Source organism: Uloborus diversus, chromosome 3, assembly GCF_026930045.1.
Source record: "Uloborus diversus isolate 005 chromosome 3, Udiv.v.3.1, whole genome shotgun sequence".
Classification (NCBI taxonomy): domain Eukaryota; kingdom Metazoa; phylum Arthropoda; class Arachnida; order Araneae; family Uloboridae; genus Uloborus; species Uloborus diversus.
Window position 1 is genome coordinate 144,530,382 of NC_072733.1, and position 23,562 is coordinate 144,553,943.

At 33.4% G+C, this 23,562-nt stretch overlaps 1 protein-coding gene across 1 annotated transcript in view; it reads right to left on the reverse strand.

Annotated features, from left to right (window-relative positions):
- The window catches only part of LOC129218979 (USP6 N-terminal-like protein), a 181,994-nt gene that overhangs the window by 54,081 nt on the left and 104,351 nt on the right, over window positions 1-23,562 (reverse strand). Inside the window, exon 2 of the mRNA XM_054853298.1 lies at window positions 12,139-12,227. Coding sequence (XP_054709273.1) covers window positions 12,139-12,142 — 4 coding nt within the window. The 5' untranslated portion in view covers window positions 12,143-12,227. The remainder of the gene's footprint in view (window positions 1-12,138; window positions 12,228-23,562) is intronic.

Genomic DNA, 23,562 nt, shown 5'->3' on the forward strand with positions numbered 1-23,562 from the left:
AATTTTTGTCTCATCTCATTTTATAGGGAATTTTATTCTCTTTAAGTCTAATTTAATTTAAATTCTTGTAAAAATTTATTGAACATTATTTAGGATTTTTCAAGTCAGGTCGTAGCTAATATCCTCAAAATTGCGTAAAAAGAATGAATCATTATAATATAAATTGTACTGCTTCTCTTAGTTAATGGTTGTAACCCTCTTACAATGTTAAGCTATCAGAGCAAAAACTGCAATATTATCAGAAATATATGCAGTGAAATCCCGATACAACGAATACCGATACAACGAAATATCTGTTTCAACGAAAGAAATTTTCAGCTCCGATTTGATTTCCATTACGTTGTTTGAATTTCATTACTACTAAAACCTCGTTACAACGAAGAAAATTTCTCGTAATTTGAAGTTCGTTGCAACAGGATTTCACTGTACTATAGTTGTTTCTAAAACTCAAAGCTAAAACAAAAAAAAAAACTGCATGTAAAACTTATGAAATTAGCTGTAGAGGCCGTAAATACGGAAGGTTGCTTTCCTCCTCGGTGGTCAGTGCTAAACACTAGCTTAAAAATCCCAGTCATGTAAGGGTTTTCGACCCCCCAGGGAAAGGAAAAACTACGATTCCCAAGATAGTGGCCTGTGTTCTTAGACGAGGGCTTGTTAGGGCTTTTGTTAAACTGACAGTCATTTTATGGCTCCTTTCTGCAGTACAAACTTGCGTATTCTGAGCAGTTTGTTACAGAAAAAGTTTTTGTATTTAGATTGTTGCTACCACATCTTAGAAGTTGGTTTGAAAGGAGTTTTGATTTGCAAAGTAGGTACGTCCACTGGTCCTCAATCAGATATTTTTCAAGAATTTCAGGACGAATGATATAGATAAGAAGCAATTCAAAGCAAGTATAGAAGATTAAAAACAAAATAAGCAATCAAGGTGAAATTTCAAGCTTTCTTTTTGAGAAATAAAAACAGTTGCAGCTTAGGGATGCCTATAAGAAGTTCATTCCACTTTGCTTAACCAATTTAGGGAGTCTTTTTTCAAACAATGTTACTTTTCAAGTACCTGGCGCTATTTATCACACAAGATGGATGGCAAAGGCTATATGACGTAGTGAAAAGCAAAGGGATGTAAGTGGACGTTTTAAAGTTCCTTTTAAAATGCGTTTAAAGTGCAGATCCTAGGTAGACTTTCATAGAACTGTTTTTCTAAATCATGCTATATAACAGCCCTTACCAGAGCTATTAGTACCATCTCTTGCCCCTAAGCAGAGGAGACGTTCCCCTATTATTTCTAATGATTATCTCGAAAATTTAAATTTTGGCAATTACATTCCTTTGCTTCTCACTGCATCATATACTCTTTACAAATATATCTTCTCAGGGATGAGCTTTCCTTAATCGATTTAAAGTTAAAAGGTATTGAAGATATTTGGTTGTTTATCAACAATATTTATGCAAAAGTACGGTTTATTGTCTGCGATCCAGCTTTGGCCCATAACCAAGATCTACAGTAGTAAAATCTTTGGTTCAATACAAGAGTATTTATGAAGATGATGTAGGCACAGAACTACATAAAATAATTAACCATTTGTGGTCCCTGAACTCAGAAAAGGTTGCATTTCCCTTTTTTGATGATGCTTTAGGGAGAAAAAAAAACATCAAAACAAAGAAAGATCCAAAATTAAAATCTGAAGTAGAAGATAATGAAGATGATTGTGATGATAAGGATACAAAAGCACAGCTCAATCTTAGCTTATTGGACAAAGAAGTAGATTTTTTTTTATTTCTCCTCAAACTTTTTAAGATATGCAATTTTTTTAAGAGATTCGAAATCGATACAAAATTTTTAAATACTTACCTTGATGAAGAGTGTAAAAACCAATATTATATTAAAGCTAAAAAGATAGTAAACAGTTTAAGGGTTGTCAATGGCACAGCTGAAACAGGTGTAAAACTAATTTCTAACTAATGACAGTTTCTGTTACAATTTATGTCCGAGTGCAGGTACATTTTTCCATTCATCAAAATCTATCATACCGAAACCATTACCACTTTAACTTCTCAATGAAAAGTAATAACATAATGATGTATAATTTTCAGTGTAAGCAATAAAATGCATTCAATTTTTTCTTTTCTTTTTTGTAATTTTAACACTGCTTTCTCTTCTGAACTACTTAATTCCTTTATTTTAAATCAGCAATTTGTTGCATTTAATTTTTAAAGTGCTTCCAAATGAAGCCTTTTTGATGGATAAATTAAAACCTACAAAGAGCAAATAAATGTAATTGAATATTGTAATGCCTTTAGGTATTTGCATGAAAATTCCTTTTTGATGATATCTTCCACGACCTGACCTGAAAAATGCCAAGTACCATTCTATAAATTTTGTTAAAAAATGGATACGATAACTCATCACGAGAGTAAAATTTCCTATAAAGTGAGACCAGAACGAAGTTTCTAGGATGAAAAATTTTGGTTTTTAAAGGAGAAAAACTACGATTTTTTGCTAAGAATCACTGTTTTTTGTAACTTTAGCCTCTTTGCGGGACGTGTTAATATTATCGGATTGAGCTGAAACTTTTTAAATCATGTTTTCTAGTCCATTGGCACATTTTAGGGGGGTGCCGTGGAAGAAATTTGAAAATCGATTTTTTGTGACCACCCTAGTGGAGCATTCATCCATTAGAAAAAACTTTTGACTAATAGCCCACCTAAACAGTATAACTGTGGGTTTCAATACTTTGTCACCACATCTCCAAACCTTTATAGAGCCTCCTTGAAAGTTATTCAGCTTGATGCAGCAGTTTCTCATGATTAATCTCCAAACCATTAAACTACGGCCGCAGAAACAGGATATTTTATAAATCAGGGAAGGCAAGCTGCATGTACCACAGTCTAGATCAAAACAGGTCTAGAATCAGTACTCAAACTATATTTGGACTTTTCAGTAAATACTGGGGACCAGGCTTGCCTCCATTGAACATGATGGCGGCAATAGTTTAAAGATGCCCCGTTGGCAACTGAAGTGAATGGGACACAAAACATTGACTTTCTTGCATACATTCTAACCTTAAAAAGTTTATGTACAGGAGTAGAAAAGCTAATAATTTAAATTCCCCTAGCAACCTCAAGGACTAAACTCCAAATTCAAATCTCTTGCAATTGCTTAACAGTTTCTTCAAACCCAGAATGACAGAAATTGGTCTTTGGATATTGGTCTTTTGGATAATTGTTTCTCTTGGTCACCTTTGGTCAAGCTGTCTATCAACTAATCCAGAGCTTATACAACAGCTTTTTAATCTTTGGCATGACCCTTTGATGGAGATTCAAAATTTGGGCGACCTCCAATTGTGTTTGACCTTCCTAGATTTCATTCAATTATTCACCACTTTCGATCTCCATTGAAATGATAACTTTGAGCTACAGCAGACTTCATAATGGCTTTGAAAAAGAATCAGGACACAATACAGTAACCCCTTTTTATATTGGGCTTGTCGGGAGATAACAAAAATATAATTTCAAATGTTTCGATTGTTTTTCAGGTAAAATGAAAATAAAAAATTGCAACATAAACTGCAATAAGTTCTGATGTATGTAAAACATACCCGTTTTCCTTAGCTCATTAAAAGGACAGACTTTTCTTGAGAGATAGTTTTCCATCCAGAATTTAAAGCAACGTGTTTTTATTTACTTTTAATTTTTTTGGGAGACAATGAAAAAGAGTCATACAGTAAAACCTGTAAAGTTGACCACCTTTGTAAGTTGACCACCCGTCTATGTTGACCGCTTTTGTCAAGAACGGAATTAGTCCTATCTTATATAATGAAAGAAAACCTCTGTAACTTGACCACCTCTCTATCTTGACCACCTGTCTATCTTGACCACTAATGAACCCCAAGTTTGGTTTGGAGTATTGTAAAAAACCCTTTGTAAGTTGACCACTTGGTTTATTTTTTAAAATTTTTTTCAACAAATTATTATTTTTATTATTTTTTTTATAGCTTTCCAAGAATTTTTGATGCCAGACCAGCATTTTACCAACTAATGAAACAGCAGCATAACTAAACCTCCTTTTGAGTTTAACCACATGGGAAAACTACTAAGAACCCTTTTATTCTCCAAACTTGTTTTTCTTTTGTTGTTAAACAAAAAAATTTTTATTTTTGATTAACTATAATTTTTTAGGAACTATTAATATAAAATGATTAACTTTTCATAAACAATAAGACTTTTTTTTTTTTTTTTTGATCAATTTATTGAAATTTTAAATTTTCATAACATACTATACATCATTCTGAGAAAATAATCTCTAAAAATATTTGAATAACATTTTATATTATTGATTCAAAGTAGTGCTAAACAATGAAAGTGAGTTGAACAGAAAGAGTAAGTGTCAATTAGGCAAAAAATGAATGCATGGTGCAAGACGTAAAAAAAAAAAAAAAATAATAATCATCATTACCCCCTTTATAAGTTGACCACCTGTCTAAGTTGACCACCTAAGTATTGCACCGCAAGTGGTCAACTTACACAGGTTTCACTGTATATCCAAATGAGCGATATAACGAGGCACGACCTAACGAGAGGTTGCTGTATTACAAAAGTACCAGGTCACTTAATATTTCTTAAAGTGTAGTGCATATATACAGGGTGAATTTGAACTAATATGCCTAATGAAAGGGGATGATAAAAGAGTCTAAGTGGAGCAGAGAAAAACTCATTACCTTGTCAATCCATAAATGTAATCGAGTTATGGTAGATGGAGGGAAATTCAAAAAACAAATTTTACCCATTAATGCCACTTGGTACAAAATTGTACCAATCTTAATTATTTTTTTAATTTGTCATTAGATGGCACTATCAGTCTAATTTATATTTGTTTTACACACTAAAGAGTCAAAGACAGAAATAAAAATAAAGTTGCGTTATTCTTGTTGAAAACTTGTGTAGTGGTAGGCTTAAGACTTGAGTGTAATATAAAACCGTCACTATTTGCTACATCCTTGAAGGAGTAAAATGTAAGTTTTCATATTATTTTGTAATTTCAAAAATGTTACCGAATCGATTCACGATAGTAAAAGTCTGCTTAATATAATTACGCTTTTAAAAGTTATTTTTATATTTGTTTCACTTTAACTTTTAATGGTAGAAAATTGCACCATCTGGAGAATATGTACTCTCAATCTTGCTGAAGGCAACCAATAGTGTTTGACCTAAAGTTAGTACAAAAAATAATATTAATGAACAGATTTTACTATATTAGTTATTTTTGCTAATTTAGATCATAAATATATATTTCAAGTAATATATTCAAAATAATGAGTTTTTCCTACCTCCTCAAAATTCAACAGCATAGATTATTGTAAATCATATAAGTATATACAATAAAGGTCTTTGCGTGTATATGCGCATAGGGTCTGGTGGGGGAAAGTGGTCAATGGGGTAAGTGGTCATAATTCAAATAAATGCCTATAGCTTGGAAATTAATGTTCGAATGAATGTGAAAATTTTATTTTAGGGTAGTGCATTTAGAAACTACATTTTGAATACAAAATTTTACAACTGGCAAAATTTTATTTGGTAAAAAAAAAATATTTCATGTAAATATGAAAATTCTTAAAATCTAAACACCTTTTTAAACTTCCTTGGGAAATTTTGTTTGTTGGAATTATGGACAGATTGACTGCACAGGAAGCTTCCTACATGTCTCAAGAACCCTTACTCATTAACAGTTAGCTGAATCTATTTTGAATAATTTTTTAGAACAATTTAAGTAAGATGGGGTAAAGTGGTCATAATATTAGGCTTGACGAATATTGTTCTTCTAAAGTCACTTAATCTTTAAGTATAAGACAGATATAAATTAAATATTAATTTCACTTAATATGTATTGTTTTTACAATAAACAGGTTTAAATATACGAGTATATGCGTATGCATACGCATATACTCGTATAGGCACGTATATATACGTATTCACATAAATGCACCAATAAACACGTATTTGGGTATCTGCAAGTATTTTTTTTTCTATACAGATATACATCCGACTATACATGTTATATTCCCGCTTATGCTCGTATATATCCGAACAATTATATACTCAGGGAGACACGTATATACGCATACGTACTCGAGTAGACACTTGCATACAAGTATATGATATACATGTAAACAGGGTAAGTCTAAACACTTGGGAAAATTGTTAAAAGGTTTTAGATGGGAGGATAAGAAGCAAGAATCATAAGAAAAATATGGACTCAAACTCAAGGCTGACGCACTACATGCACGTGAAACCAGAAACTGATGGATGCAAAACAAGTCACAAATGTATTACACAGACAATTTTACACAACATTTTAGGTTTTGAGAAAGTTTTAAAGTTATTGATGAAATTTGCGGCCGGCAGCTGTAATACATGCATCACAATCACTCTGTCATAAATTACGAGGCTTTTGAAAAACTTTCATCAGTCGCTGCGCCTTTGTTGCGATGCGTGTATTAGATCTACTACAGGTCGTAACTTTTAACAGCTGCTCTAAATATTTCTTAAAAACTAAAATGTCGGGTAAAATCATCTTTGTATAACAAATTTGTGACCTGTTTTGCTAACATCAGTTTCTGACCTTTTGTGCATATAGCGTGTCAGCGACCAAAAGTTCGTTATGATTTTTTGCTTCTTATCCTCCCATTTCACACCACTTAGATTTTGCAAATTATCTTGGATTCATTCTGTAAGCATACATATATATTATCGGATATACTCGTCGATATACGTGGATACATGTACTGGTGTATACACGTATATACGTCTAACAGGAATATAATTGTGTTTACACGTAAACATACGTATATACTCGTGCTTCTATACATATTTACGTGAGTAGACACGAACAAACACGCTCTATATACATCCACCAATTAACTCGTGTATACCCGTATAAGTATGTATGTACACTTATATATACGCATATACGTCGACTGTACACGTATATACTCAGGTATGCACGCATATACTCGAGATACAAGTGCAAAACACGCATATGATATTCGTTTATACTCGTATATACTCGCATATAACGTGACACGTTTATACTCGTGTAGACACGTATACACTCCTGTTGGTAATCACGTGTACATGCTTATATACTCGTGTATACACGTATATACTTGAGTAGGCACATGCATGCATGTATCTGTTGTATACATGTATCTATTCATATATGAACATGTTTACTCATGTCTGCACGACACGTATAGTATACTCGTGTATACCGGTATACACTCGTATATATACTTGTAACTATAAAAATAACCGAAATATACAAAACTTAGGGTTATTTGTAACGGTTTTGCAGTGTTTTTTTAACTATGACCACTTTACCCCATGCTATGACCACTTTCCCCCATCCCATGGGGTAAAGTGATCATAAAAACAAAGGGACATGAAAGTGTTATGAAACTACTTCAATCAATTTTTTTTTCCTGAAATTCAATGTACTGTGTTCTTTAATAATGCAATGTAAAATAACAACAAAAAAAGTTGAAGCGTTTAAAGAATTTATTGTGTTTATTATCCACCTAAGTTGAAAATCTATGATTTTATGACCACTTTACCCCACCAGACCCTATAGCTTTTACATTTTGATTTATCATCATTTAAAAAAAAGGATGGTTGTATAGTTTATAGCTTCGATATATATATGATGGCGCCATTTGTATATAAGTTTTATGCATCTATTTGTTGTTCTGTGAATGAACGATTGCATGACTTATGGAGCTAATAAAATAATTTAAATATTTTTTTGATTATAATTCTTTTATTGTTCTAAAAAAATAACAGAACAATAATTACTAACATGGACATGATTTTTAGGCCTGATAGTGACAGTAGTATTTGAACCCCCCCCCCCCCGGGTTGATTTTAAAGCGTTACTTGATTTCACGCGACAAAGAGCACAAGAAATACTGGGAAGCAACGATACACTGCCCAGTGGATTTAGTCAACCACTAGGTCCACTGACTTACACTCACATATAAAGCTAAAAATGAACAAGGATTTGACCAAAGAAGCCATTGGGTAGTCAAATCAGAGCAGAAACACGCTCAATGTAAAAACAGTGATGGAAGAAAGGGTTAGAAGTGTGAAAGGTGTAATCAACCACTTCATCCCAAACGCCATAAAAGTTTTCATTAAAAAGCTTAAATATTCATTTTAAGTGCTTTTTAAAATGCAACTTCATTTTTTATTTCTTTTTAGTTTTAAGTTTCTAAAGTTCATATTTCATTAAACTATATTTCAAATTCAACTTTACTATTATTCTTTCTGAATGAATCTAATTTTTATTAAAAAAATCTTTTATGGAAGTGTAAGTAATATTTTACAGCTACAGATACTTATAATCTATTATTATTATTACAATCAAACAATAATTGCCTAACTTTGCATAAAATGTTGTCGTACTATACAAGCACCAGTTGGTAGAAAAATCTGCCATTAAAAAAAATATAGTTAATGTAATGGGAAAAATCAAATTCGGGTATAGATACACTTAGTATACATAGATAGAACAAATACTAATAAAATTATCAAAATTTACTGATTTTAACGAAATCGGCATTAATGGGTTAAGAAAAAAGCAGATTTCTGAAATTCCTTCAAAATCTAGACATAATACGTATATATATAGGGTGCATTATGAAAGTAATTCGCATGTTTTTTTCTGTTGTGATTGTTCATCCCAGCAGGCTTCAACTGTAGGGAAAAAGTAGTGGAGAGCCTGCTTTTTGAATTGTCACTGAGCTCAGTTCGCTCCTATTGGCCACAGTTTCAGGACAATCGTTTCGAGCGAAATTTTTTTTGTACTTTGTAACACCGGATTGAATGTTCTCTAGACTCCAAAATGCTTTCCTTTAAGCTCTTTCTTCAAGTGGGGGCGCAAAAAATCACAGTGTGCCAGGTCGAGACATTTGTGGGGCTTGAGAACCACAGTGGCCTTGTTCTAGACCAAAGTTTTGGTTTGTTCGTTAACACTTTTCACCCTAGCTTCGCACAGACCTTCCGGATTTGCAAATCTTTGGTTACTATCCCATGTGCCACAAATGTGGAAATGTTCATAATGGCAGAGGTTACTCGGATGCTTAAAGGGAGGGGAGGGGGATATGGTTTTTAGCGTCAAAAAATTCACTTCTTTCACAAATTATTTTTAGAAAATGGTTTTATTAAATTTATCAAAACCTTTTGTGCAGTATTATGTATGGTTTTAAGAATATTCTATAAATTTTTGAGCTTCAATTCAGTACTTTTCAAAAATGCACCATTAGAGGAAGATGATTTGTGGTGTTCACTGTATCTCAGCTGACATTTATCCGAAATTAAATTCTATTTGAATTTAGTCAAAGTATTAATTGATCCTCCCCCCTACATTCTCAGATTTTTTTTTTGTTTGAATTTAAAATTTTCAGCAGCCATTAAAGTTAAAAGTGCTATTTTTCATGAAAATTCCGCTATTTTGTTAGTAAAAAACACATTTAAAAAAACAAAAAAAAAAAAAAACTTCTAACTCAACGTAGGGAAGGGGAGGTTTTTTTATATGTAGAACGGAGCTCATCGTTGATGCCTTCCCGGTCCTCTTTGAAGGGTTTGTGCCATTTCCTGACTTAGGCTTTTGACGAGTAGTCATCTTTGAAGGTCTGGTCAAACATTTGGCGTGTTTCTGTAACATTCTGCTTGATCAGGATGCAAAATTTGCAGAGCGTATTATTGTTCCAGTGAATTTGAAACCACACCCAATGTTACAAAGTGCAAAAACAGCTTTTGCGAGGAACGATTTCCTGGAGCTCTGGCTGGTAGAAGCCAAATGAGCTCAGTTGAAGGGCAGACTTTCCATTACTTTTTCTCGCCAGTTGGATCACACTGCGACGAACAGTAATGTCAGAAAAAAAACATATGCATTACTTTCATAATGCATCCTGTATTTTGAAAGAGTAGGTAAAATCCTATAAAATTAAACTTTTTTCATTAAGGTAGTTGAATTTTTCAGCGAGCTAAAAGTTTTGAAACATTGCCAAGTACTGGAAGTTGAACTAGTGCTAAAGTCTGCAATTGGCATTTTCCAAAACAATTATTTTAGCTATGATCAGTCAAATCCACCAATACTAGATCACCCTACTAGCTGTAAATGATATCACAGCAAATCATAATGGGGTTCAAGTTTGGCAGAAACTAAGCCATTTGTTTGAAACATCAAAATCAGCATTTGTCAAAAAAGGAGACCAGTAAAGGTGCCCCAGTACTTTTAGTATAATATCCTACAGAAAATTTTGGCCTCTATCTGCTTTTTAAATTAAATAAGATTTTCATACATACGAGGGTTGTCCGTAAGGTAAGTTTCCCTATTTGCCACGAGCGTGCGAATCACTGTTACATGCAATCTGGCAACCATAGCGTGCAGCTTGGTCTCTCCCCTCCATGGCCCCACTCAGTTGAACTCACTGAGACCTTTAGTGTGGAATTGGCAGTCATTAAGAACAGAGCTCCCGATTTCTTCTCCCGCCAAATGTGAAGGTCGATCAGAAGACTGAAAAATGCTGAAAAGCCTTAGAAGAGCTATACAGAACAAGAGAAGGGGCATGCTGACGAAAGGAGTCTGTTTTCTTTAGGACAATGCTCGTACACACACAGCCCGAATAACCACCTCACTCATTACGGATTTTGGATGGGAAAAAGTTCTACACCCTTCCTACAGTCCGGACCTGACCCCAAGCGATTATCATCTCTTCCCAGGTTTGAAAAAACACCTCGGTCGTATGAATTTCGCAACCGGAGAAGAACTGAAAAAAGAGGCTCTGAGTTGCCTTCGCAGCGCGTCGGGAAACTTCTGCGACAAAGGCATAAAAAAGATGGTTACCCGGATGAAAAAATGCATTAAAGTCAATGGGGACTACGTTGAAAAACAGTTTAAAGTCCAAACTTTAGAATGATGCTTTACTCGGTGTAAGTAAAAAAAAATGTTTCATTGTGGAAAAAATAGGGAAAGTTATTTTACGGACAACCCTTGTATTTATGATTAGATGAATATGTTTTTGGGTGTGTAGTCTGTGAAAATATGGCTGGACGTAGGCGAAACTCACGTTGCCATCTTGGATTTTTTCAGTTTCTGTTTCTTTCAGTTCTGTCAAGCCTTTTATATGACAAAAATTACAAAACAAAGTCAAGTATTTCTCGAAAATTTTGGAAAATTGTAAATTCTTGAAAGTGTCTAAGGGAGGGGGAAGTTTGGGCAAAATTAGCAACTGATGAGGTTTTTTTTTTTTTAAACCCAGATTATTTTTTTTTTAAACCTATATAAAATGCAGCAGAAAGCTAGAAGACAGTTAGACTACTCTAAAAAATTCATTTTTCCAGTATATTGTTCTGAAAAATAAAAAAATAATAATTAAAGGAAAAATGCTTACAAAGTGAGCATTGTAGGTGATAGGTGGGGTAAAATAGCCACTGCCTTTACCACTAATATTCAATGTTAGTGAATGAACAAAAATTTGCAATCTTTAATATTTCAACTATTATTAGTGAAGTATAGTAAACATAGCACAGTAGAAGTAATATTTATTATTAATAAGGTAATAATTGATTTTAAAAACGAATGACAATTTAAAGGCTGTCTACTAGCTAGCCACAAAACTGAGCAGCTATTGATGAACATTAGACATATATCAGAGTCATAGTAACATAGCTCGCCTAGAATTGATTCAGAATATTCAAAGATCACAAACTTGTTGGCCTCGCCATTCTGACTACATCAATGCCATTGCATAAGTGTATAGATATGTGTAAAACCAGTAACCATCACCTTTTGCTAAAGAACACATTTTTTTGAAGCATGCTCTTCCCTAAGGTCAATAGAAAATTTTTATAACAGAATGATGAAATCACTTATGCAAAGTACACTAATAAACCTTAAAGATTCTTACTCTGAAAGACCTAGAAACCAAGGTATTGTAATTATTATTATTATTATTTCAGTCACCTGGGTTACCTGGCATCTGGGGTTTGTGACACTGCTAATTAACATTGTATTTATAAAGGTTATAAATGTACTAAGACCAATATGGAGAATAATATACAAAGGAAAGACAATATTCTTACTCATTCCTGTAGTTTGTAGCAAGTAAATGTCACATTTTTACTCATTTGTCACATACATCAATGAATGCTCCACACATTTCTTCAATATTCTATAAAGGTAGAATAAACATGAATTAAATATCATTATTCATAATGAATGAAATGTAAGTACTCATCATGCAAGTGTGATTGCTTAAAATAAGGTAAGTAAATTAATTTAAACTACATTTGAATCTCAAAAATAACATTAGATTTATTTAAAATCCGCCTTGCCCTCTTTTTGGTCATATAGCGCAATAATATACTGTGTGTCCGCTAAAGTTCGGGTTCACCTCAATACTTTCTGAACAGCTAGAAGCTATGGTCATAAAAGTGGGGTCTAGGTATAATAAAGTTGCAATACGTTTCGTAAAAAAGCCGATTACAGCGCCATCTGACGGCAAATTTTTGAGTTAGCATTTTTATCTCAAAAACGGTGAAAGATAAAAAGAATAATCAGTTACAAAGTTGTTCACCATCATCGATTTATTACAACAAAAAAAAAACGTATCTTGTACATACAAAAATGACACAAATGGGTCATTCCACGATCATGTGTGGGATAATTAGACTCGATAATATCACCAACATTTTGTTACATGTCTTAATATTTTAATTAAACAGGATTAAGCACATTTTTTAATCTTTACATTTGATAGAGATACCTTTGACACTGCTTTTTTTATCACATGATTTTATTACTTAAAAAGTAATTTACAGTCGAACCTCCATATATCGAACTTCCACATATCGAAATTTTCGATATATCGAAATCCCAGCAAATTTCTATGTTCATTATATAGAAAAATTGTTTCTATATATCGAAAATTCTCTATATTTCGAAAAAAATTTCGAGACATTGGTAGATTTTTTTTTTCCACTTTAGACTTTGTCTCATGAAAAATAAAGGTTAGAGGAGAAAATTACGTTCACACTAAAGGTTGCTACGGAACTCATAAAAAATCTGGGGTTGAAGGGTGTGTAGTTAAGTCGTTGTTCCGTTCTGAAGTTCTTAAATTCCCTCAAGTTTATTTCAAATCATAGCTGTAACCAGTAGCACTAAAATCCGTTTCGTTTCAAATTATCCCTTTTGTTTGTTGATTATCATTTCTAGTCTTCTTAGCTTCAGCAAAAATCATTCAAGTTAAGTAGATTGATTGTTTACTTTTCTCCCGATCACATTGTTAAAACGAAAATCCCCTAATGTTGCGATCAAGTTGAATTGCCGAAGAATATGAAGATGTATGGTTGGCGTAAAAATGTAATTTCTGTCAATTTTTTAATCATTAAATTTCATTTAATCCGATACTCGTATAAATTATAAATTGGGTTTCATACTCGAAAATTAGCTTTTATTTTCATGTTTTCGGATACTTTCATGATAAAATAAGATCGTTTCCATGTATCGAAATTTCGATACATCGAATTTTTTCCCGGCAATTTGCTACTTCGATATATGGAGGTCCGACTGTATTTGCATGAGTCATATGTGGGACATCTGAAGTCAACCCCTTGTACTTTGCTGTATGAATTAGTCAGTAGTTTTTCTCTATTAATATAGCAATGACGCAACAAATTGTAGGTTTTGAAAGTTAAGGTTACAATGTAAATGAAACATATCTCCTTTGTTGCGAAATAATAACTAAAACCATCAAAAAAAAATTATGCGCAGGGCCATTCCATTAAAAAGTAGCCATTTTGTCCCACACGTAACAGCTCATATATTTTCATTAAAAAGTAACTAGACGACCCGTTCGGAACTCCGCACTGTGCTTCGAATCGTTTCATGAGGCATTTCGCTCTTTAAAAATTTCAAAGAAAGAACATTATGAAGAAGAACCGAAAAAAAGTAAGCGCAGAAGAGAAGGCATGTAATTTAAAGACATAAGTAACAAAACCTCGTTAAATACAACGTTGTTATAATTTGATCATAGCTCACCTTTTGGTCGTACATATTTTCAATGCAAACATACACTGTCGAAAAAATCCTTCTTTTTTAACCGACGAAAAAACGGAGGAGGTTCTCAATTCGACACGTATATATATATTTTTTTTTTAATGTATGACCACGCATAACTTTTTACAGAACAGTCTGATTTTGATAATTCTTTTTTTATTGGAAAGCGTATACCCCGAAGGTGGTCCCATAAAAATTTTGAAAAAAAATTCCTACCCTAAGGGTGGGAAAAGGGGGTTGATTTGTTGTTCACTCACAGATTTTTAATGTATGACCACACATAACTTTTTACAAAATAGTCCGATTTTGATAATTCTTTTTTTATTGGAAAGGTTATACCCTGAAGTTGGTCTCATATAAATTTGGAGAAAAAATTCCTACCCTAAGGGTGGGAAAAGGGGGAGATTTGTTGTTCACTCACAGATTTTTTTATATATGACCACACATAACTTTTTACAGAATAGTCCGATTTAGAATATTCTTTTTTTTTTATTGGAAAGGGTATAGCCTGAAGTTGTTCCTATATAAATTTGAGGGAAAAAATCCTACCCTAAGGGTGGGGAAAGGGGGGCGATTAGTAGTTCATCTAAGATTTTTTGATGCTGAATTGGGTATAACAAAAAAAAAAAAAAAACCTCACGATGAATGAGATGCAGACTTGTATGTCTCTCGTGTGTACTGTCTTGAGCAGGTAAACGACAGTATCTGCAGAAATGAGTTTTCGAGATATTTGAAGAATTGTGCGCTGGATTCAGTACTATCAACTGGGAAATGTTGGAATTATATTTTTTTTAGCGGAAACCAAATAAGTTAGTTTGTACAGTCATAGAAAAAAAAAAACGAAACACTTTTAATTATGCGGCCATTATACATGCTAGAAATTAAAGAAAGGTATCATCCGACTTGGTTTAAAGTCTTCTTCAAAACTACATAGGTAAAATTTTGATAAGGGACCATATACAAAGCAAAACGAGCACCAACTCTTGATTTTCTAATGGGAACCCCTATTTTTTGCTACATAATTATGTTTAGACCGCAAAAAACAGCCAGGGTACGAAATTTCACTGCATTCCGTGCAGTAGAACAGGAGTTATTAGCAAAAAACGTTTTAGGGACCGTCACCACATTGAAAACGCTTCTTTCAAGGTCACGCCTTATCAAGTAACGGAATGTAAACAAAGAAAAGATCGAGATTATCCAGCTCAATTCATGATTTTTTGAAATTCTCTCTTTTTTCCGTAATCGATACTTTTTGGGCCGATAATGTTGCGCCAAAAAGCGATTTACGGTCGAAAACTTTTTTTTTGAGAAAAAAGTTAAAATATATATACAAATAATGGATATTATACAAACTTTTGTCTATCAGTCTATTAACCTAAGAATGACGGACTGGGTTTGACTGGTTCATCGTATAGATCGTTGTTTAGTAAATCGAATAAGGACAAATTAAAATAAATGGAACTTTTTGCCTTTTCTAATATGAACCTATTGGATTGCTTATATAATCATTCAGCAAATTAGCCTCAAAGAAATGTAAATATCAAACCTTATACCTAGAATCATGATGTGAATATGTTTGATAAATGTATTGCACCTATGTTACAGGTTTATTTTGGAATGAATAGAAAGTCTTTTGATGTCAAATGGAATTGCGCGTTTTTAATTTCGCAGAACATCGGCAGAAGTTTAGGCCATCGCACACAAAAATATAAAAAATATACCGCACAACGTGGGAAGATGCAGCATAAAATAGATTGGAGACACGAGTGAAGCAAGGTTTATTTATTCCGTGAAAATTTGCTCTATATACATAAAATGAACGAAGTATCAATCTGAAAAATAAAACAGAAATAGGAGAATATAAATACCCGTTATTGAGCAAACTGTTCATACTCGAATTTTATTTGGTAAAAATTTGGTTATATGAATTAACACAGTGGACAAACACTGTAATTGTTCTAGCGGTTTTTTTTGTAATAAATAAAAGAGAATTTGTTTCAAATCCAAATTTGATGCGGAAGATCATAATGCGTGGTAATATTAAAAAAGCAGAACACAATTGGCGGTTTTAGTTAAACATGTAATGGCTCTTAAAAGCAATTTAGGAAAGTAATTTCCCAATGCTATTTCTCGCAACGAGATTCGAGGTGATCCAACTCGTAATTTAAAAAGACAAAAGTTATTTTAGCTTAAACCAAAGTGAATCGAAATCAGACTTCTTGTCATTTCTCCGATTTTTAACTTAGCACATGCAAACAAAGCTTAGTATTATTTGATTTTGTTTCGCGTACTATATACTTGCAAATGAACAATTCCTATAGTGTGAGGCTGTAGGCAGGCGCACCTAGAGCAATACTACACGAATTATATCCGACAGATGAGTTTAATCTATAAAGAAACTACAATTTCGTCCTTGCTACGGATTTCGTAGACTGGAATCGAAACTAATCGTGAGGGATGCAGAAGTCACCTCATTGAAGCTAAGAGTGCGAATAAACTGGTAGGTAAAGTAAATTTATTTGCTGTATGTTTACGGCATCTCACTGGTGAGATAAATTTTCTTCATCCACCAGTTTTTAGGCACTCTCGGCCTCAATGACATGACACCTGCTTCATTGGTCGGTTAAACCAGATGCTCGGTGCAGAGATGCTGTGCTCATTATTAGGACCCACTGCAGTCGTCGAATGGGATGACCAAACCACAGTGGAGACGCGGCCACATTCAGCCCTCGCAGCTGGTCCATGTGGCCCGTTGTTTGCTTAAAGAATAGGACCAGAAAGTTGAATTAGAGTGCCAGTGTCATAAAGGTGGAACCGAATATTCAGATATTGGATTCTGAAAAACATGCATTTAATAAGATAGGCATATAGTAGTTGATAACAATAATTTTTTACAACTCTTTTTTTTTTTTTTTTTTTGTCGATATTTTTCCACTTTCCACGTTATTAAAAAAAAAATGAAATTTTATCTTTATCTTGCGAGAATAGTTTTAATGTGAAATGCACGGACAATGACCGAGAAAATAAATCGAAAAAAAAAAGTATTTAAATTTTAATTAAGAATAGACAAAAACTCAACTTAATGTAACACGCAAATTAATGTTTTGTTAAATTTTTGACGAAGTCAAAAAAAAAAAAGTTCACAATTAGCTACAACTACAACTTTTGTGCAGAATGAGGCTCAAAGCACGCGGCCCTCTACTGCTGCTAAAATTTTCTCTCCTACCACATTGAAAATTATTCAAACACTTTACAAAAAATAATAGTAATATACTGTTAAAGGCGAAACTTCACACCGACGGCTATTTTTCGAGTGCTTTTTCCCGATTTAGATAAGGCAATAATTTTTCCTTTTAGCAAATTATTACCGGGAAGAGCCATTAATTCTACACTGTCTATTGCAAAAAAAAAAAAAAAAAAAAAAAAAAACAGAAGTATTTTAAGTGTAGCTTTTAATTAAAAAAGATCTATAAAATATTATTTTATTAAACAATGAAGTAGTGTTTCGCATTATTTACACATTGACGTTTGAATGATATCCACAAAAAACTGACAGTTGCAATATTGTGTTGTTTTTCTGCAGAGACAGCGAATAAATTTATCCATTTAAAAAATTCATAGACGTAACTCTAATGTAGAAAAACCACGTTATAATTGGTTTGCTTATTTTGTTGAACATTTTTTTTTCTTTTTTTACGAAGAAACCAACTTTCATAATTTCTGTTTTAAAAAAGTATACGGTCCCCTAAAGTGAGAAAAAATGAAGTTTTAAGCATAGTGCAAAAACTACTGAATATTTTGAGCTCAAATTTTGGATTCCTGCATAAAAGCTCTTCTAGATTGTTTTTCTGTTAAAATTTAATATAGTTTCAGATCATATTTTTTTCAAAAAATATTAAAATAATTCATAAAAAAACTAAAATTACATTTTAGGTGTTGTAAAGGGTGTTTTTATTATTGGGTCGATTCATATTTTGATATAAAAAAACAATCTTTGCCGTGCCTAATCTAGTTTTTGTGTTATGAGTAAAAATATCAAAATACGTTTTAACATTACGAGAGGGATTTTTCAAAACTCAATTCTGAAGTAACGGCTGGTTCAAATTAAACAAAATTTTGTATACAAAGTTAAAAATGAATGCTGATCACAAATATGTGATAAAAAAAGGGGGTTCTCATTGAAAAATTTGAAGTTGATGCTCGTTTTAATATGAAGACGACCCCTTAACAATAATTTTTTAACATAATTATGTAGAACTTTTTATTCCTGAAACAATGACACCTTACACGTGTCTCTAGTGTCAGTAGTCTTTGAATACGATCGAGTGTTTCGTTTTTTTTTTCTATGACTGTACAACAAAGCTAACGTACAAACAATGATGACAAAATGCAAAAAAAAAAAAAAAAGATAAAATTGCAGTTATAGCCCTTTACCTGCACACGGCAGTGTAGACCTCTCAATCTCTGGTACTTGTGATTAGGGTTAGTTTTCAGTACCAGTCGTCTAACATTTTTTATATTCAGGATTTGTATGAAAAAATAGGGCGAAGTTTAGTGATGGTGACATACTATGTTGCACGATTTTAGATGTATGCATTATTTGCGGCTGATGACAATTAAATGATTGGCGTTGTTTTTGAAGAACTGAAGATGTTTCTTTACCTTGATTTAACTGTTCTAGTGTATTTTCGGGTGTTATCGTAATTGGTGTCAGTAAAAAAACATTCCCAGTTAACACACTTACAGATGTTTTTTTAATGATCAAATTTCTACGCACGATATTATGCAGTTCATGAATACTAGTAAATCGTATACAACATGAAGTACCTCTCGTTGGAGCTTTGAAACCTTTTAGACCTCGCGCGTGGGAGTCAAACAACCAGTAAGAAAAACCTCCAGGATCTGGTCTGCAATGGACGGCTACAGTTGTATTATTCATAGTAAGTATGGCATAACTATGATCCCTAAATACATTTATTAGAGCGTTTAACAAATTCGGAAATCCTTCTCCACTATTGTCGTTGTCTGCGTGACCATTAAATGATGATTCATGAAGAATATTGATATGAACTTTTCGATTATTGTATATGATACTTGGTAAAAGCTCAGTTGCAGCCAAATAATCTATGTGTGCTTCTTCAGGATTGGGGTTAACCCGAGCCACCATACAGTCTCTATAATACTTATCTCCTACTAGTAACATATAATCAATGTCACTTTTGCACCAATCATTAGGATTGATCAAAGAAAATGCCACAATAGCAACAGTTGCAATCCCTGTGCATTGTCGACCACGTGACTGTGGACTAAATCGTTCATTGCCCTGATGAAAGGACCCATGTAGTATAGATACATTGTTTTGCAAGATTTTTATTAATAGTTGACCGTTCAACAATTGGTTCTTCACTATCATGAACATGTGCGGGTTCGTCAGCAATTTGTGTTATCGTAGAAATATCGATCACAGTAGGAAAATGCACACGAACATCTTTATACAGTGCATTATTCTTTAGGAGCCACTGCAATGCCACTTGAAGTTTACCTATATTAATTTGAAACTCCCTAGATTGTTCTAAATTTTCACGACTTTCTACAACGAGCACTAATCCAGTTTGATTAGGTTCAAGCGGAAGTTGTTCCGCCAGCTCGACCACATCCTGAGCAAAAAGGATTGCCTGCCCTTTGCACCAGTCTTGACTCAAACGATTTTGAACTTTTATTATTTTAAGAGAAATGGCACTACTCTGCAAATAAAACGTTTGTCAATTTCCGATAACTCATTAATTTCTGTAGGTATTGCAGCTACCGACATTTTGTTCCAATAGGCCTGGGGTGGAGTTTTATGCTTTTTAATATTGTTTGAGCATCGTGAACAAGTAATTATATTACCTAAAGCTACCAGTTCGTTAGGCAAAATAGAGCCTAAATTTTTAGTTTGCAATTTCCTACGTTGCTGAAGATACAAATTTGTTTTGCATATTGAACACGACAAGTCAGCATAAACATTAATTGATTTCTTAAAGTTTTCTGCGTTACACTGGTTTCTTCGCTCGCGAGCTGCTTGTCGCATGGCGCTCAGACGATTAGTTCTCTCCTCGGAAGATCCGTGAAGTACCACATTGCTGAACGGCACGAGCAGCATCCAAACGCAGCATACGTTCGTCCTCAATTTCATTTGAAAGTCGCTCTCTTATCAGATCTAAACGATGAGCGCGTTGCTCTTCACTCTCATTTGAAAGTCGCTCTCTTATCAGATCTAAACTATGAGCGCGTTGCTCTTCACTCTCATTTGAAAGTCGCTCTCTTATCATATCTAAACGACGAGCGCGCTGCTTATCACCTTCTTGCAATAACCTATCGTTATTGTAGCTTCTCATTCTCGACAGTCTTTCCTCGCGCTGACCTAAACTCTCCTGTGAACGTGTTAATGTAATTCTCTTTCTGTTTGCTTCCAACCTTTTTTCTCTCTCATTAATAGATTCTTCTAAACATCTTTTCCTCATCCGAGCAGCATTTTTTGTAGGCCTACCCATGTTAGTATATAAAGCCTGCTTTTTTAAAATTATTTATGTAACACAACAGATAATTGTTAAAATACGATTATATATATATGTTAATAGATAAAGTAAGGTAGGTAGCTATTTTAAAAGTAATCAAAAATATAAGCATACAGATTATAGCCACATTAGTAGCTTATAGCCACAAAAAATTATAAAATAAAAACTTTTTAACAAAAAAATTGAACCACCGAAAAAACTGAAAAGCAAAAAATAATAAACCATTTTAATTATACCTTAATAACTAAGTTCTTAAACTGATGTAAGTATACCTAAGTATATATTTTTGTAATAATTTAGAGTTTTTAATTAACCTTAATAACTCAGTTCTTAAATTAATGTAAGTATACCTAAGTAGTTTTGAGTCGGTGCCAAACAATAAATAAACAAAGATCCCTAAATTACCTAAATTTAAAGAAATAACCAAATAAAATTAGCAATGTAATGTGAAATGTCCGGCGATAAACATAAATGTTTCAAAAATGCTCCCTCCGCACGCCATCATTAAATCATGAATACTAGTAGATCGTATACAACAAAAAGTACCTCTCGTTGGAGCTTTGAAACCTTTGGGACCTCGCACGAGAGAGGCAAACAACCAGTGAGAAAAATCTTCAGGATCATGTATGCAATTAACGGCTACAGTTGTTATGCCATACTTACGCTGAATAATACTATGACCCACAAAACCATTTATTTGAGCTTTTAACAAGATGAGAAATCCTTCTTCAGTATGATGAACAATGATATAAACATTTTGACTGTTGTATATGAGGCAAAAGCTCAGTAGCAGCCAAATACTCGACACGTGCTTCTTCGAGACCACTCGACGACGTTCGGGTTTAACTTCGTGAACGCTCGGCATTTTCCGGCGAAGTGGCGTGTCGCCATACGCCACCGCTGCGCCTCACGCTTTACAAAAATAATTAATTGCTTGTTTGGCACCGACTCAAAACTACTTAGGTAAACTTACATTAATTTAAGAACTGAGTTATTAAGGTTAATTAAAAACTCTAAATTATTACAAAAAAATATACTTAGGTATACTTACATCAGTTTAAGAACTTAGTTATTAAGGTATAATTAAAATGGTTTATTATTTTTTGCATTTCAGTTTTTTCGGCGGTTCATACGCTATATTTTCCTTCATTTTTCGACGAAAAATTATCATTTTCCGGTGAAACGAAAACTTTCTGTCAAATGGGCGCGCGCATGCGTAGTTGACATTTTTACCAACACTTGCCGTGCGCCGTGCCGACTGCCCGCCAAAACCAAGACCTGACAACGGCCATGTGTGAAAGTGAATGCAAGTCCTGTGACCTCAAGAAGTACCTTCAATATGAATAATCTAGTTATTGGGTGAGTACTTATTTTAGAGTTTGATTCCAAAAATATGTATTGTTCCTTTTTACTGGAAAGCCGTACGTAATATAGCTTGAAAAAAAAAGTTAATTTCGCAGATGAGTAAACGCCGCCATATTTAAATTTGTATACAAAACAAAGCTTCCATTTATATTGAGCAGGAACATAACAGGGCTTATGCAAAGCCAACAAATGTACTTTTATTTGAGTTTACTGAAAAAGGTTAGAAATAAACCTTGGGACTTGTTTGAAAGTCAAATTTTGGTTGAGAGAACGATATTTCAATATTATAGTCTACGTAAATTGATTTTACAGTAGCGAGACAATGTTCATTTTGTTAACTTTCCATTAAGCCTTGAGAAAGGTTTTTGTTGAAAAATTTCAATTAAGCAGTGTAATTTCGTTTTAATACGAAGTTGCTTTTGTTGAAAATGATAATACAAATTCGTATGCTAGTCGAGCGATGTTCTTTTTAACCTGGACTATGAAACTTTAACTATATGAAAGAATAAATCTTCGTTTATATTACTTGAAATAATTAATAAATAAGTAGTTTGAACGAACCTTTCAAATTTCTCTATCGATGTAAAATATTTTGCTTGTGTTATGAAATTTAAATAATTCTGTTATCATAGAATTTGATTCTTATTTTCATTTTAAATTCACAGCTCCGGCTCTATAAATTTTGGGTCCCCCTGCTAAAAATCAGTCGGGCCCCTAAACGCCCACTAAGTTGCTCTGCCCGTCCCTCAAAGAGTGATTGTTTTATGTTTTTAACTGCTTCAATGTTTCTACTTAAATTTTGAATTCATTTATTTCAATGTTTTATTTATTTATTATTATTGTTTAAAAGTTTTTAACTTGTGTTTAAACGCTTCTGGGTAGCTGTGTGAAGTTTTTATCCTGATTTTTAGAAACTCATTTTACTAATAAGTTATATCTGCAAGGAAACAAGTCTCAAGGCTGTAGCCAGGATATTTTTTTGGGGAGGGACATGGTCGGAGGCAAATGTGGTTCGAGACATGTAATACAGGAGAAAAATAGCTTTAAAAAAAATATGTTTATTATGTTGTTTGCAAAAATTAAACTAAAATAAAATTAATTTGAATTCTGAAATTTTAAATTCAAATTATGTTTTTCGCAATCACGAGTTGCGATAGGACCCTACTCATTGGTTACTACCCCACTCACTTGTTTCTAGATACGGTTCCTGTCCCCCCAAGCCTGTCCCTCCTCTTGGACGGTTACGTGTGTATAATATGTGTAGGCTTGTGTGTGTGTGCATAGACCTGTGTGTATGCATGTTTGCGTGTGTGTGCGTGTGTGTGTATGTGTATGAGCGTGCGTGTGTCTAGGACATGGACGCCACCGATCAGGAGAAGCATCTACCGGGAGCCAGTTGCGTCTGTAGAGGACAGTGGGGTTGAAAAAGGAACCACAACATCACGGACGGTAAAATGAAAATAATTAGCATTTTTGATTGCTCAATAAAAAAATATTATCAAATAATTATTTTAATTAACAACTTCG